The sequence below is a fragment of the Doryrhamphus excisus genome, linkage group LG4, assembly GCF_037039965.1.
Source record: "Doryrhamphus excisus strain RoL-2023G ecotype Guam linkage group LG4, RoL_Dexc_Guam_v1.1, whole genome shotgun sequence".
NCBI classification, from domain to species: Eukaryota; Metazoa; Chordata; class Actinopteri; order Syngnathiformes; family Syngnathidae; genus Doryrhamphus; species Doryrhamphus excisus.
In genome coordinates this window covers 13377960-13392720 of record NC_136360.1, presented here as the reverse complement: position 1 = coordinate 13392720, position 14761 = coordinate 13377960, and the positions used below count along the sequence as shown (strand labels likewise).

General features: G+C 40.9%; 1 protein-coding gene across 7 annotated transcripts in view; it reads right to left on the bottom strand.

Annotated features, from left to right (window-relative positions):
* Nucleotides 1-1192: 1192 nt before the first annotated feature.
* Nucleotides 1193-14761, bottom strand: part of ryk (receptor like tyrosine kinase) — a 35999-nt gene continuing 22430 nt past the window's right edge. For all 7 annotated transcript variants that reach the window (XM_058072387.2, XM_058072392.2, XM_058072385.2 and 4 more), the window contains exons 10-16: nt 14350-14436; nt 12815-12884; nt 10557-10689; nt 7612-7721; nt 7355-7514; nt 4392-4528; nt 1193-2611 (exon numbers count right to left, since the gene is read on the bottom strand). In XM_058072387.2, the coding sequence (XP_057928370.2) occupies nt 2500-2611; nt 4392-4528; nt 7355-7514; nt 7612-7721; nt 10557-10689; nt 12815-12884; nt 14350-14436 (809 nt within the window). In that variant the 3' untranslated portion in view covers nt 1193-2499. The remainder of the gene's footprint in view (nt 2612-4391; nt 4529-7354; nt 7515-7611; nt 7722-10556; nt 10690-12814; nt 12885-14349; nt 14437-14761) is intronic.

Sequence of the window (14761 nt, the reverse complement as noted above, 5' to 3'; positions counted from 1 at the left end):
TGAGTGTCTTTCTGAATATGACTTTATTATGTTACTTATTTCCTTTTTGTTTATTGTTAAAATACCATTTTCACATATTTTATATGCTTTTGTCCTGTTTTTTCTGTTCAGCTTGGCTGTATTGTAAATGACCACTACCTAAATATAGATCAGGGTTTCAAATAAATAATTTGAAGTAATTATTACATAATCAATTATTCAAATTAATAATTAAATTAATTTCATATCTTGTATTCTTTATGCTATGAGATGAAATACACAACTTTTTAAAATTTACCAGACAAATGAGGCGAATTAGTATTGGCGATACCACAGTGAATTTTCTTCTCAGTATCAGGTCGGAAACAAAACCAGTGGTATCACACATTACAAAAGGCAGGACTGATATTTCTTGTGGATAAAGATCAAAAGGCATTATGACAATTTTTTGTCCAATGAGAAGCATGCATCCACAAATTTTGCGTATTGTTGATTTTATCTGAAAAACTCTATTATAAAGTTTATGTTTTACAGTAAAATAAAAACAATTGGAGATAGATGGTTTTCAGGATCACCATGATGTGAAAATCTTTTACCAAACAATGGCCAGGACCTTCCCAGGAAACCTATGTATTTTGCCCGTTCTCTCACGTATTCATGCTCACAAATGCTCCGAAATTGTTATTTTTCTGAATGAATTCCCTTTTTGATCATGTAAATGTTGGCAAGTATGCACCATGCCGGATACATTAAATGAAATAATCTTTCCAATATGACGTCCAGCAGGGGGTGACTCCACTAGTCTACTGATGGATTTCTTGGAGATAACAAGACTTCCTCTTAGTTCATGACAAGTTTTCTTCAGTAAAAGGGCGTTTCTACAGAGGAATGTCTGTGTTAAAAAATACATGATGACACATCAAACTGTAGACTTTCCATCTGTTACTTAACATGCCAAATGAACAGAGCAATGTTTTGATGCGTGAATCATTGGGAGGCTGATCAGTTTTTAATGAGTCAGAGTCCAATGGAAACTCTAAAAAAAGACTCTGGCTGCTTAGGGAGTCGGCGCGACAGAATGCTTTGGACAAGGCACTGATGTTAACTGACGTGACAAGTGCAAGTGACTTGGCCGGTGCGTTATCAAAAAAAAAAAATGTTCAGGATCAAACCTGACTGGTTGATTTGCTGAAAGACCACATGAAAGGACAGCTGAAGGTAAAAGAAATACAATTTAATCGTGAATGGAGTTCAACCATGCAGTGACCATAAAAACATGTCACAGGAGCTTCATGGTGACAGTTTTAAATTGTACTCACAAAAATCTAGCGCAGGGGTAGGGAACCGATGGCTCGGAGCCAAGCGTGGCTTTTATGATGACTGTATCTGGCACACAGACATTTCTTAACACAATAAAAATTAAGAATTTTTTTTGCAGAGATTTTAAAAGTAAAACAATACAGAAATTTGTGTTAAAAATGACAATTAATCAATGGTTAATTGATAACCCAATTAATCAACAACTATTTTGGGAATTGATTGCTTTTTGATTTAAACATATCTTCTTAGAATTTCCTTTATTTCTGAAGAAAGTGTTTTTTTAGTCTGATTCGATCAGTCATATTCAAAATATTAAACTTTTTAATTAATTTTAATCCATCCATTTTTTACTGCCATGTGGGTGGCCAGAGCCAATGCCAGCTGTCCTTCCCATACTTTCCGGATCAGAAACCAAAACCCAATTACTGTATAACACAGGAGCCTACCTGGTCATTCAGAGGTCAAGAAGTAAACTTCCTGCCTTTAAACAATAGTGAGCTAGCTAATTCTGCATAGAATCTTTTTTCATCTTTTGATGAAGATGATGGCAAAAAGAAAGATAAGGAGTACCGTGCTAGCCCATGCAGCACCTGAAGTCACAATCATGGCAACAAGCTTCAGTATAACAATGTTATTAAAAATAATTAATTAAGACTACTATCCTAAAATTGTTGGTTTTGCTGAAAATGCACACATTTAGTTGTATTCAGTGGTAGAAAAAATATATATAGATGTATTTAAAACTATGTGGCTTTCATGGCTCTCTTAGCCAAAAAGGTTCCCGACCCCTGATCTAGCGGAAATTTGAGTCCTACTGCAGGACCTAGAGGAAGTTGTTGGGATTGTAGGAATACAAAACAAGGAGAAGTGTTCCAATCCATATGCTGAGCAAAATGAGCAACACACACACACACACGCGCACACACACACTGCCGTACCGCACTCGACCTTCAACAAAAGGGTTAGGATGTTGGTCACTTCCATGCCTGTCAGTCCTGGTGATGAGTGAAAGGTCGCCTATGGAAGAATACTACTTCAACTATATGAAAAAAAACAGCAACTGTACAAAAAACTGTCATTGTGCTCCAAGGCTGCTCTTTGGAAAAGGCACAATGGGAATCCATGAGTCCACCAGCAGCTTCGAGTGCTGCCGTTCTTTAAGGGGGTTGGGGGGTGGGTGGGGGGGTGTCAAGGGAGGGTTTACACGTAAGCCCCCAACGCGGCGTGAAACTCTGTGAGACACTGAACCAGTTGCTGGAACTTGGGTCTTTCCTCTGGGTCCAGAGCCCAGCAGCACGCCATGACGGCAAACCTGAAACACAAACGAAGGAGGGAGTTCAAGCCAAGCGTGGCGGGATAATCTTGGACGCAAAAACACGCTGGACGTCGGGAGGAAGCGCAGGGTTTCATTTTGGAACTGTCACCTCATCGCCTATTGTACATGGCAGGAAATCATTGATTGGATGAATGATTTTTACACATCACTGACCTGCACTGTAGTTGTTATCAAAACACAGAATGTTTTGATAGTTAAGAATCCAAGATTGTTAAGAACCTACTGCAAAAACACAAATCAAAATCTGCTTCTCGGGCATTCAACTGATCACAACTGGACTTTTCAGGTTACTTTACAAGACGATTGGCCACTCAATCAAACCGGCTTTATCAGTTCATGAAGCCTGTCAGACTAGAGTCAGACTAGAAAGGATAGCTCTACTCTGAGAGCCTAGCGCAAGATCCCGTCTATTTATCCCATAAAGGAGGAGGCAGGTCCAGACAGGAATGGTTGGCTCTTTAGTGGTGTCAAATGCCAATCATTGGGATACAATGGAGTGCCCGCCAATGATGGTCGTTTTGGGTGGTATCCCCTTCGTTAGCGTTCACCTATCTGTGCTGTTTATATGGACCTACTACAGAAACACTCGTCAAAGATCCTCTCTATGACAGGAGAAACAGAAGCGTGCTGTTTTACCTACTGCAGCTTAGTCAAAGATCCTCTATCGTGTATATAAAAAGACTTCCGTTTTGTCTACCTAGAGCAAAAAAAGTGCAAAAAAAAACACCTGAGACAAAAAAAACTAATCAAAAGAGCGTGACAGAAGCAACAGGAGTGCTTTACTGTTTTTAAGAAAATACTGCCAAAACATTCATCAAAGATCTTTTCTATTATCAGTGTGTTGTGACCAAGCAGTCAGTAACAAATTCTGTGTCCTAACTGTGTTTATTTTGCGTAAGTCATGGAGCAAAAGAGGTTGTCTGTGTAGCATTATAGAGTGTGCAAACAGGGAGCGGGGTTGCTAACAGCCATTTCCCACAACCATCAGTAGGTCTACCACGTTTTTTTTTTAAACACTGGTCGTCCCGCAAAAAACGTGTAATGACCACATCACTTGTTACAAATGCTGTAGAAAACCTAACGTTGAAATACTAAAGCTATTTACCATTCAGAGAAATCTTGAAGTAACCGCTTTTTTTGAGAAACTTGGGACAGTCTAGTCTCCAATTCTGGATCAGATTCAGGATTCTGGAAGCTCAAGAAAGCTTTCTGTGCTGGTTGTCATGTGTAGCTGCCATGTAGGAGTCCCAAACTCAATACAAAGGGCCAAAAAATGTGCTTAATAGGTCCCCTTTAAAAGGTCAAACTACAAAAATGTTTGACAAAAATGTTCTCACAGGAGCGTTCTGCTGTTTAAGAACATACCGGTACTGTTAAACAATCAAAGATCTTCCCTATGACTAGAGCACTGTTTTTAAGGACAAACTACAAAAATGTTTGTTAAAGAGCCTCTATGACAGGCGCAACAGGACTGTTCTGCTGTCTGAGAACCTACTGCAAAAACAGTGGTCAAAGATCCTCTCTATGACAGGAGCACGCTTGTGTTTTTAAGAACCTACTGCAACAACAATGGTCAAAGATACTCTTAACGACAAACTACAAAAATGCTTGTCAAAGATCCTTTTTGATAAGAGAAACATGAGTGTTCTGCTGTTTTTGAGAACCTTTGGAAAAACAGTAGTCCAGTTTTGCTTGCTTTTTTTGTGGGGCAGCAGTCAAGGTTAAAAAAAAGGTATATAAAAGTGTGATGACTTACAGTTCATCAGGACAGTTGATGGGCTGCGCTATTCTGTAGCCATCCTTCAGGTAGGCGGACATCTCAAAGGGGTCGATGTCCACGTACGGCGTCTGGCCCAGCGTCATCAGCTCCCACAGCGTCACGCCGAAAGCCCACTGCAGAAACACAACACGTCATCAACGCCGAGGGGCCCAGCCCAGTGCTTCATTTACCAACACGTGAAATCATCAGTCATCATCAGGTGCCAAAAAGACAAACCTTCACCCTTGAGGGAAGACACTGGAAAACCTTGGAGGAACGACAACATAAAACCATTTGCAATAGCTTCTTTGGGAAAACATCTCAACCTTAATGAACAATTCCATCAGTAGCGGCCAACTTTGGTTGATCTTTCAAGGCACACAGAATATTGTGTCCTGTGGGCATATAAACATGGAACCTAGCAAAAGAAAGATTTGACTAGATTAGATGTATAAATACATCTCTGGGAGCAGCTGTTCAGCTTTAGAAAAATGTATATATACCTATACACGTCTTTGGAATTGAATAAGTTAAAAAAAAAATTTGGCAATTATATGTAATTAATTGAGTTACTATCATCATCAAAATAGTGTTTCCCATACAGTCATTTATTTGTGGCGGCACAATTACTGTACATTTGTCCCACCACAGAAGCATTTCCAGCGCTATTAAAACAAATAAATAATTACAAAAAAATCCATGAAATAAAAGAGGGACTCCCCACACACTAAGGAGAGGATGAAACACCTGTTAGCTTCATCTTGTAAACAGCCGGTGTGTGATTGTTATGAAATAAAGACCAGCATGTAAAGGCACGCAGACGTGATTCACAGCTCCAAGACACACACCATCTTTATAAGGTGTTGATTTACCTCAACAACAACAAAAAGGTACAAACTGTGACAAGTCACCAAACAACATGATACATTTGCACCTTACTTGGCTTACTGTCTACTGAAAGGGAAACGCTTTAAAAGGCCACTGCTTCTAAAGAAAACATTGTGGTGATTTCTGAGGCAGTCATGATGCAGGAAGCAGCGGCATGTGTTCATTACAGGACATGAAGATGAAGCAGAGCTCCTCCTCGTAGCTCCGCATTACCTACAAATAAACTAACAAGCCTACGGAGTGTCTAAGCGCGTCACGTTTGGTGGCGTGTCATGCCGAGATGATGCTGAACAGCACCGTCTGCTTGTCTGGACTTCCCCTTGAAGCTCAGCTGGTAGCTAATAGCAGGCCTCTGGGGACTGAGCGTAAGACAAGCGGGTGTTGCCGTTTTTGGCTTCCACGAGGCACCGTGACCATAAGAGGAATGCGGAGGGGATGTGGATGGGTGTCTGAGCGGCGGGGCTTAGGATCCCCGGGTGCACCTTGACCATGATTCTCAATTTGACCCCAAAACACAGCTATATCTGGGACGCTGGGAAACATATTTCCCTGTACGAACTCAATTGGTTCTGGGGTCAAACTGTGGTCATCCAAAAAGCTTTATTAACATTCATAACCGTCATACAAGCGTAATAATAAGTTCACAGTGCATGACAAAAGGGGGTCAAAATTGTCAACTTTAAAATTATAACGAGCAACGGGACCTCTTTTTGAGAACCTACTGCAAAAACACTTTGCAAATATCCTCTATTGCTGTTTTTATGGACCTACTGCAAATGCTAGTCAAAGATCCTCTCTCCGACAGGAGGAAGACAGTGGAAGAAGACTAGTCAAAGATCTTCTATATGCCATTAGTGTGCTGCTGCTGCTTTTCTTTGATAAACAGCTGGGCTGCACATTAGCGCGCAGACCTCACAGCTCGGAGACCAGGGTTCAATCCCACCCTCCGCCATCTCTGTGCATGCGTGGGTTTTCTCCGGGTACTCCGTTTTCCTCCCACATTCCAAAAACATGCTAGGTTAATTGGCGACTCCAAATTGTCCATAGGTATGTGAGTGTGAATGGTTGTTTGTCTATATGTGCCCTGTGATTGGCTGGCCACCAGTCCTGGGTGTATCCCGCCTCTCGCCCGAAGACAGCCGGGATAGGCTCCAGCACCCCCGCGACCCTCGTGAGCATAAGTGGTAGAAAATTAATGAATGATAAACAGCCCTATTGCAAAAGACCTACCTACTTTAAACACCTACTGTGAAAACACAACTCAAAATTGTGCTGGAGGCCAGAACAGCACACACACACTATTTTACGCTTATAATTCTAACAGTCCACTTTGAATTATTTGTCTAATTTTTTATATGTTCTCATTTCCCTTTTTTCAGGAGCACTTTAAACATCAGACCACATCAAACTACGAAATTGAATATATATATGAATATGAATATAGTTTTGTAGTTTCTTTTTTTACCGAATAAGACATCCAACATCCATGAAAGTCGTGTTGTCAGCTGGCATGTTAAAAGTTGAAATACTTAAAAGCAACTGGCGGGCCGGATTCAAATGCTTGGCGGGCCGCATGTGGCCCCCGGGCCGTAGTTTGCCCACCCCTGCTCTACATGATAGGAGTGCTCTGCTGTTTGTGAGGGCCAACTGCAAAAACACTAAAGATCCTGTATACGTTGGGTGAATTCTGTTGTTTTTAGTAATCAGCCGCAACGTGGTGAACTCAAGTGATGCTATTCATGGGCTACATTTGGCCCACGGGCCGTCAATTGAAGAACCCCGTTGGTAGGATACCTACATCAGTCTTGTTTGATGTCAGATTTATGTACCTCCACAAGGACTTTATGAGACAAACCGCATCAGAACAAAGCTGCACAAGAAGCAGGACATGAATGAAAATAAAAGCTGCAAGCAAAATGAAAGAAACCTCAAGGAAAGGGCAGAATCGAGGGCGAGGAAAAGCAAAAATGCATGCAGCCGCACACATGGGTGTCGACTTTGTAGCATTGTCGGCCGCAGCAGGCTCCATGACACGCGTGCACAGTAAAACCTTTATAGACACATTTTCTTACCACGTCGCTGGCGCTGGAAAAGTCGTTGTCGAGCAAGCTTTCTAACGCCATCCAGCGCACAGGCCGGTTCTCGTTGTCCCCCAGGCAGTGGTAATCCATGGGAAAGAGATCTCGGGCCAGGGCGTTGTCCGTGATCTTTACCTGCATGTTGTCGTCGATGCTGTGGGGAGACGAGGTTGCGTAATGTTACGTTTCTTACACACAAATCACTGGGAAGAAGTGATGATAGGACAGTGGAGTCGGGCAGGGGCACTCACACACAGTTCCTGGCTGCAAGGTCTTTGTGTATGACCTCTCGGCGAGCCAGGTAGCTCATTCCGCACGCAATCTGGATTGCCATGTAGACCAAGTCCTGCTGAGAGACGGCCTGGCGAGGAAACAAGTAGAGACAATGCTGGGAGCAGGAAACGCTGTTGATGTGACTTTCTGTACTCATGTCATGCTGCTCCTACTTCCTTCACTTTGGGTGGAAAAGGGGACTCGCTACTTCAACAATACATTTATATTCGGAGACTTTTTGCTTTGTAGGCCTGAATGGGAATGAAAATGAAAGGATGCAAGGGTCACTTTGGTGGTCAATAGTGCCTACTTCAAACTTTTCTTCATACACATACTTTGTTCTCATAATTATGACTTTATTCCTCGCAACATTAGAACTTTTTCCACAACCTAATCTCCCAAAACTACATTTTTATTCCTGGTTTTCTTTTTCACTTGTTACAAAGTTACTGCCTTTTCTTTAATATTTCAAGTCAAGGCTGCTAAAATTATTCATTCATTTTCTACCACTTATCCTCACAAGGGTCGCGGGGGTGCTGGAGCCTATCCCAGCTGTCATCAGGCGAGAGGCGGGGTACACCCTGGACTGGTGGCCAGCCAATCACAGGGCACATATAGACAAACAACCATTCACACTCACATTCATACCTATGGACAATTTGGAGTCGCCAATTAACCTAGCATGTTTTTGGAATGTGGGAGGAAACCGGAGTACCAAAAGAAAAAACACGCATGCACGAGAAGAACATGCAAACGCCACACAGAGATAGCCGAGGGTGGAATTGAACCCTGCGCACTAACCACTTGTCCGCTGTGCAGCCCCTACTAAAATTATATTATTTTTCATTTATAATATTCCGATTTTATTGTCATAAAGTTGCAACTTTTTCTCTCATTAGGATACCTCTTTTACTCTTGTTTTAGCTGTGTATTAACAAATGAATGTTGTATTTTAATATATCTTTTACTCTGTTTACTTGCTTTTATTCAACTCCATTCTTCTGTAAAGTGTCTGAGTATTTTGAAAAGCGCTATACAAATAAAATGTATTATTATTATTATTTTGACATCATACTCGTAAAAGTATTTGTCTTGTCATTTTGACTTTTCCTCTTGTAAAATAGCTTCTAATTATATATTTATTCCCATAATATTGTGCGTACAACTTTTGATTTTATTCCTGCAAAATTACAGATGTTTAACCTTTTGCTGTTGCTCCATGCTACTAAAATTACATAATATTTTCTCATAATATTACAAAGGTATACTCATAAAATTGCAACTTTTTTTTCTTGTTAGAATAGTCTGTTGTTTGATGTTTGATGTTTTTCCGCTTTTCTGTAGATGTATTTTTTATTCTACAACTATTTGAACGTCCCGTTGTAAATTTTGTTCTCATAAGGACTCCCATAATAGTTTGACTTTATTCTTGTTACATTATAACTTTATCCTCAACCTGATCTCCCAAAACTACAACTTTAATTCTTGTTTTGTTTTTCTTGTTTTTTTTAAGAAAATTACTTCCTTTTCTTTAATATTTCAACTTCATGTTACTAAACGTATTTGTCATAATACAACATGGTTATTTTCATAAAATGACAACATAATCTCATGAGATTACAACTTTGACTTAATTCCTGTAAAATTACTCTAGATTCATCAATTTTTGCTGTTGTTGGTTTTTATTTTTAAATTGTATTTTTGAATATGCGGCAGGACAATAAAAAAAAAATTAAACTCAACCACAGGCTACACTAGGCCCCCGGGCCGGACACCCCTGATGCGTCATACAACATCAACGATTGCAGTCAAGCGAGCTGGTGATTTCTGTACACATTGGGAAAGCGTGACGTATGCCAAGAGCGATACGCTGCAATGCCCTTGCACCGCCTTGTGACAGATGCACAGGTTGTAATTTATAGCTACGCCGCTATTGCAACAGCGTGACTCCATGGCGTTGTCTCTCGGGCCGTGCCAATAAACGCCTAATGAGAAGGTGTTTATCTGAAATCCCCCACAAAAGTTTTGAGAAGGGACGGCAAGCTCCGTCTTGCGATTTGCTACTTTGGTAACTCGGGAGCTGACTGATCGACTGGATCTCTGCGCTGCTCCTGTGCCAAGGAAGCCAAAAACTCCCCCGGGTTAGTGGGTACAAAAGCCTGATTGTCTTCATGTAGCCAATCCTAATCTCCGCCCTGAGGATCTGCTACACAACTACATCAACACTCCCTCTGAAAACAGAGGGAACCGCAAACACACCAAGCTTTCTTTTCCAGATTGACACGTTTGACAGCGTGAAGGATTTATTTCCACTCTTGTGTAAATGCATTTCATGATGCCAAGTGGGGGCCATGCCTGCTGCAACACCTGCTCCTCAACTTTGCTGCCCAGGAATATTGGAATTATAATACAGGGCTGAGTTACCTGTTGGTAAACACATTATAATAGGACTGTTTGGGAATGTAACTTCTTGTTCCAACTCTGTACAGCAGATGGCATTGTCGCAGAGAATAAGAAGATGTAGCACAAGGGAGAGCTGGAATAATGACTAATTGACTATCCAATTAATTGGCAGCTCTTTTGGCTTTGCTGAATCTTTTTTTGCTGAATATTTGTTGATTTGATTCTCACAATATTACTGAAAAAATACTCAAATTTCAATAAATATTTCAACTTTATGAGACTAAAATTATTATTTTATTATTATATTTCTAAATTATTTCTCCTCATATTACATCATTTTAAAATTGGTTTCATTATGTTGCAACTTTTTAGTCTTAATATTTAGAATTTATTCCCACAAAATTACTGCTGATTTTTCAGTTTTGCCTGCTGTTGTTTTTTAGTTTTTGAATGTGCTGCAGGTTTTCTTGCATTAGTTGTAGTTTCACAAAACATGATTCTGCAGTGCGAGGTGCATCACCTGTGGGTTGTTGGCTTCCGCCAGCTTGCACTGGCGCAGGAACAGCTTCAGGTTCCCCCAGGCCATGAAAGGCAGCAGCACCATGGGCTTCTCGCCATCCTCCGTGCAAACATGACTGATGGGCAGCAAGTTCCTGGAATAAAGAGAGAGGAGAACAATTTCAGCAACTCGGCAGATGCTTCATTAGGTACGGTTCAACGACATCATGAAATATAAAAATTCTGCTTTGACTAGAGGGAAGTCTCAGTTTTGATGGACACTGTCTATGTTTTTTTTTTATATTAAATACAGTCAAGTCGCAGGTTTTGAACAACCAATTCTCCCTTTGCTCTGAACTGTATCACTCAGGCCTGTCACAATAATCAATAAATCAATTATCTGCAAGATAAATAATAGCAATAGTATCTGTCCCTGGGCGTGTTGGTTTTATAGCGGAATGAACGGAGTGACTGAACTGTCCTGTCAGTCATTCAGTCTCTTTGTCCCAGTGGGTGGAGGCGAGGGTGCGAACAAGTGCACACACAGCAGCAGCACTCTGTGTGTGCTCGCTAGCTGTTGCTAGCTCACTATCCATGCATTGTTTCTAAATAACCTGCCATGGATCCAAAGAAAATGTCTGCAATTGGATGAAAAAGGTGAGAAAAAAACAAATTACGAAGATGGCATCACCTCTCTTCCTCCTCCTCTGCTCATCACCATGTTGGCCAACAAGTCTTCAACAAAGCTAAAATAATGTAAGGTATTTAATGTATCACTTATAACATTAGTTCTATATTATAATAATATTATTTAGCTTTTTTCCCTTATTTAAAATATAACTTTTCAACACAATGTATTTTTTGTTAACTTCTGAAAAGCAACTATAGGGGTGCTATTGTATGCCTAGAGGACTCGAACAATGTTTTAAGCAAGTTTTCTATTCTACAACTACAAAAACATTGTAAATAATAAATCCTACTTTGCTGAAATTCACTTTTCACAGTCGGGTCTGAAACCAATTAACTGCTGATAAAAATAGGGATTACTGTACAGTGTTTGGGTAAATTTAATTACATCTCCTGTGCTCAAAACATGCTGGTTGCTATGGCAGCCATTTGGGGAAAACAGATCTTGTATTTTGATAGGGCAAACCCCAACAAATCACATATCACTGCCGGCCCAGGATGTCCTCTCCACAGCACAACAGCTTTGATTTTTGTGTTTGAAACAAGGCTGTGAAGCGCTTGTCCCTTACAGAGAAAAAAATGCATCACAAAGTCTCAGGAGGACATTGCAATGCAGTAGATTGTAGGTTTACCTAATGAAGGGGCCAGTGTGTGCACATCGATATGTCAAAAGTGAGATCAAAAATTGAAGTTGGCAGGGATTATTCCAAAACACTGTTAAAGCAGGGGAAGAGGAAATCTCAGATCTCGTGGAGAGGAAAGGTGTTGAACAATTTATTTTATTTTTTCCACAGGACAATCCAGTCAAAATGTCTCCTGTTGATTTGATGGAATGTAGCTCTTATTTATTCACCCACTATGGAAAGACACTGCAACAAAATAACCAGCCGAATTCTCTCAAAAGTCCTTCACTGTCTACAAACTTGTTTCAACAGCTTCTTAAAAGTGTTGGTTTTGGGCCAAAGAGTTACTAAAGGGCACAAGGCAGACACCTGGGATGTCGTAACGGATCCTTTACCAGGTCAGGCTCTTCTGCCTCATGGGAATAATAGTGACAATTTCCTTTACAGGATATAATCATACAAACATCAAGCATCCATCCATACATGTTAGCTAGTTATGCTAAAAGTCCACTGGGCCGGTGCCAGTTCGTGCCAATGCAGTTTGCTGTGGCGTCTCGTGTCGCCAATAAGGTGCCTAGTGGCATGCAGTGGCTCAAACGGCCTCCCAACTGGCTCGTGGTGGCCCGTAACAGCGGCAAAAATTTAGTTTGGTGGCACAAAAATTTCGAAATGTTTAAAATCTTCGTCACCCCATTTGCATCAAGCAATCGGCGCGAAGTGTCCACCAAGTGGAACCAAGTGTCGCAAACAATTCGCCTATTGGAATCCACTGGAATGTAATGGCGCGAGCCAAGTTCCGCCAACAGTGCTAGGCGCCAAAGATTATGTGATCGTCAAATGACAGCAACATGACGAGCGAACATTAATTCGGCGCCACAGCAAGCCACTATGCGCCAATCACATAATCTTTGGCGCAAACTGGCACCGGCCCAGTGGACTCCGAGCATTACATTCTAAAAAGGACACTCACCTGTGATGAAGGCCGCGAAGCTTGCAACTTTCAGTCAACATCATCGTCACCTGGACCTCAGAGGCGTGATCTGCAAAGGATATTTTTTTAATTACGGAGCAATTTTAATGCATACACACGCGTAAATGTGCGCACACAAATTCAGTTAAGTTCCAAATGTGAAAAATGTAAATAGTACATGGTGTTATATTTGTACATACATTTTTGGTTTTATGTAAAACCACCCCTTTTGTGTTATGATGGTATAGTTTAGATATTTGAGCTGTCACAAAAGCCCTTTTCTAGTTGGGAACTGACATTTTCCTGAAACTTACCTATGTTCCACTGCTGATTACTAAAGAAACGGTAGAAACAAACTCTGTTTTTCTGATGACAGACAGGAGTTTAATCATTCTTTTGGTAGGTTCCAAACAATATTCTGTGTGCCTTGAAAGATCCGTCAAAATCGTCTAAAATGGCTTGTAATGAAGGGGTTGTCGTTGGAAAAATGGCTGGGATTGAATGAGTTAAAAATTAAAACACAAGCTTACATGTCCAAAGTGTATTTTAGTGTATTATATTAAGGAAATGAGAAGGATGATTGCAATGGCTATTGCATTTATAACGGTGCAAGAAATATATATACTGTATATACAAAAGGTATAAAAGAGGTATAATTTTACTTCAAATAAAAACAAAGTTTACAGCCCTACATCACCACTTCACTTCCAATTTCACGGCTCCACTTATCGCGGTTTTTCAAAGATATATCAAGGAATAAATAGTGCTGTTTCATGGTTGAATACAAACTATTATTAGTAAAAAATGTAAAACTCTGAATCCCATTGTCAGTTCTTGTCCCCGCCACTGGAAAACATTTACAGCCACACACACACAAACAAAAATATTTCATTTATAAACTAGGAATCCTACTTTGCGGAAATTCACTTATCACGGTCGACGAATGATTAAACGAATGATTACTGAAATGTAATTTTTGACTGCCACCCACCCAGAATGGATCCATGACTCACTTATGGATCCCGACCCACCAGTGGACAAGCCCTGACTTCCCACCTCATGAGAATTGTTGAGCTGCTGGGATGTCTGCTAGCCAAAAGCAGCCACGGTGACTTGTACAGTGGAAGCCTCTTGCACCGCTTTGTCTACATACAATTTGAAAAATGTCTACGAACTACATCTTTATTGCGGGGCAGTATGAGACCACAACATTGACATAACTCCTGTCTAGTCCAACAGTATTCAAATGTGCACACAACGACTTCCTGTTCAGTGCAAAGTAAGCTTCAAAATAAAAAGCATGGCCGTAATCAACCACAGCAACTAACAAAATGTACTAATTCAATTTCTTCCAGCGGAAGGAAGATTTGTGCATGTCATAATGCTTTATTATAATTATAAAAGCAGAAGAATGTAAATAAATGGAGGCATCATCAAAGTAAAGGTGTATGTGGACATCCCCTAATGGCTAGACATAAAGGGTCACCACTGTATTTGTATTTTTCCAAGCTAACAGGATGAGTGGGTGTGGTTACCTTTCACAGTCTTCACAAAGACTGGCCTTTCCTTACTGGGGTCCTTTTCATCCAGCAACACACCGTGGAAGATGCGGCCAAACGTGCCTGCCCAAAAACAAACCACAGTGTTTTGTTATTGTGTGAGGCAAACATCCACAGGCATCACGTTCAAATGTCACCTCGTCGCTCACCGCCATGGCAATATGATCAAGTGCCAGCTAAGTGGTTGAAATGCTGTGTCACTCGATGCCATGATGGGTTTTTGTGGCTGCTGCCTTCGAGGAGCTGAGCCAGAACAAGACAGATTCACTCGGGGAACTCAAAACGCTTTGAACGACCGGAGAAGCCAAGCGAGCACATCAATCACGCCCGTTGTCTAAACTGTCAAGAGAAGCGCTCCGGGACTTGAGCGAGGTGAGATGCAATATAC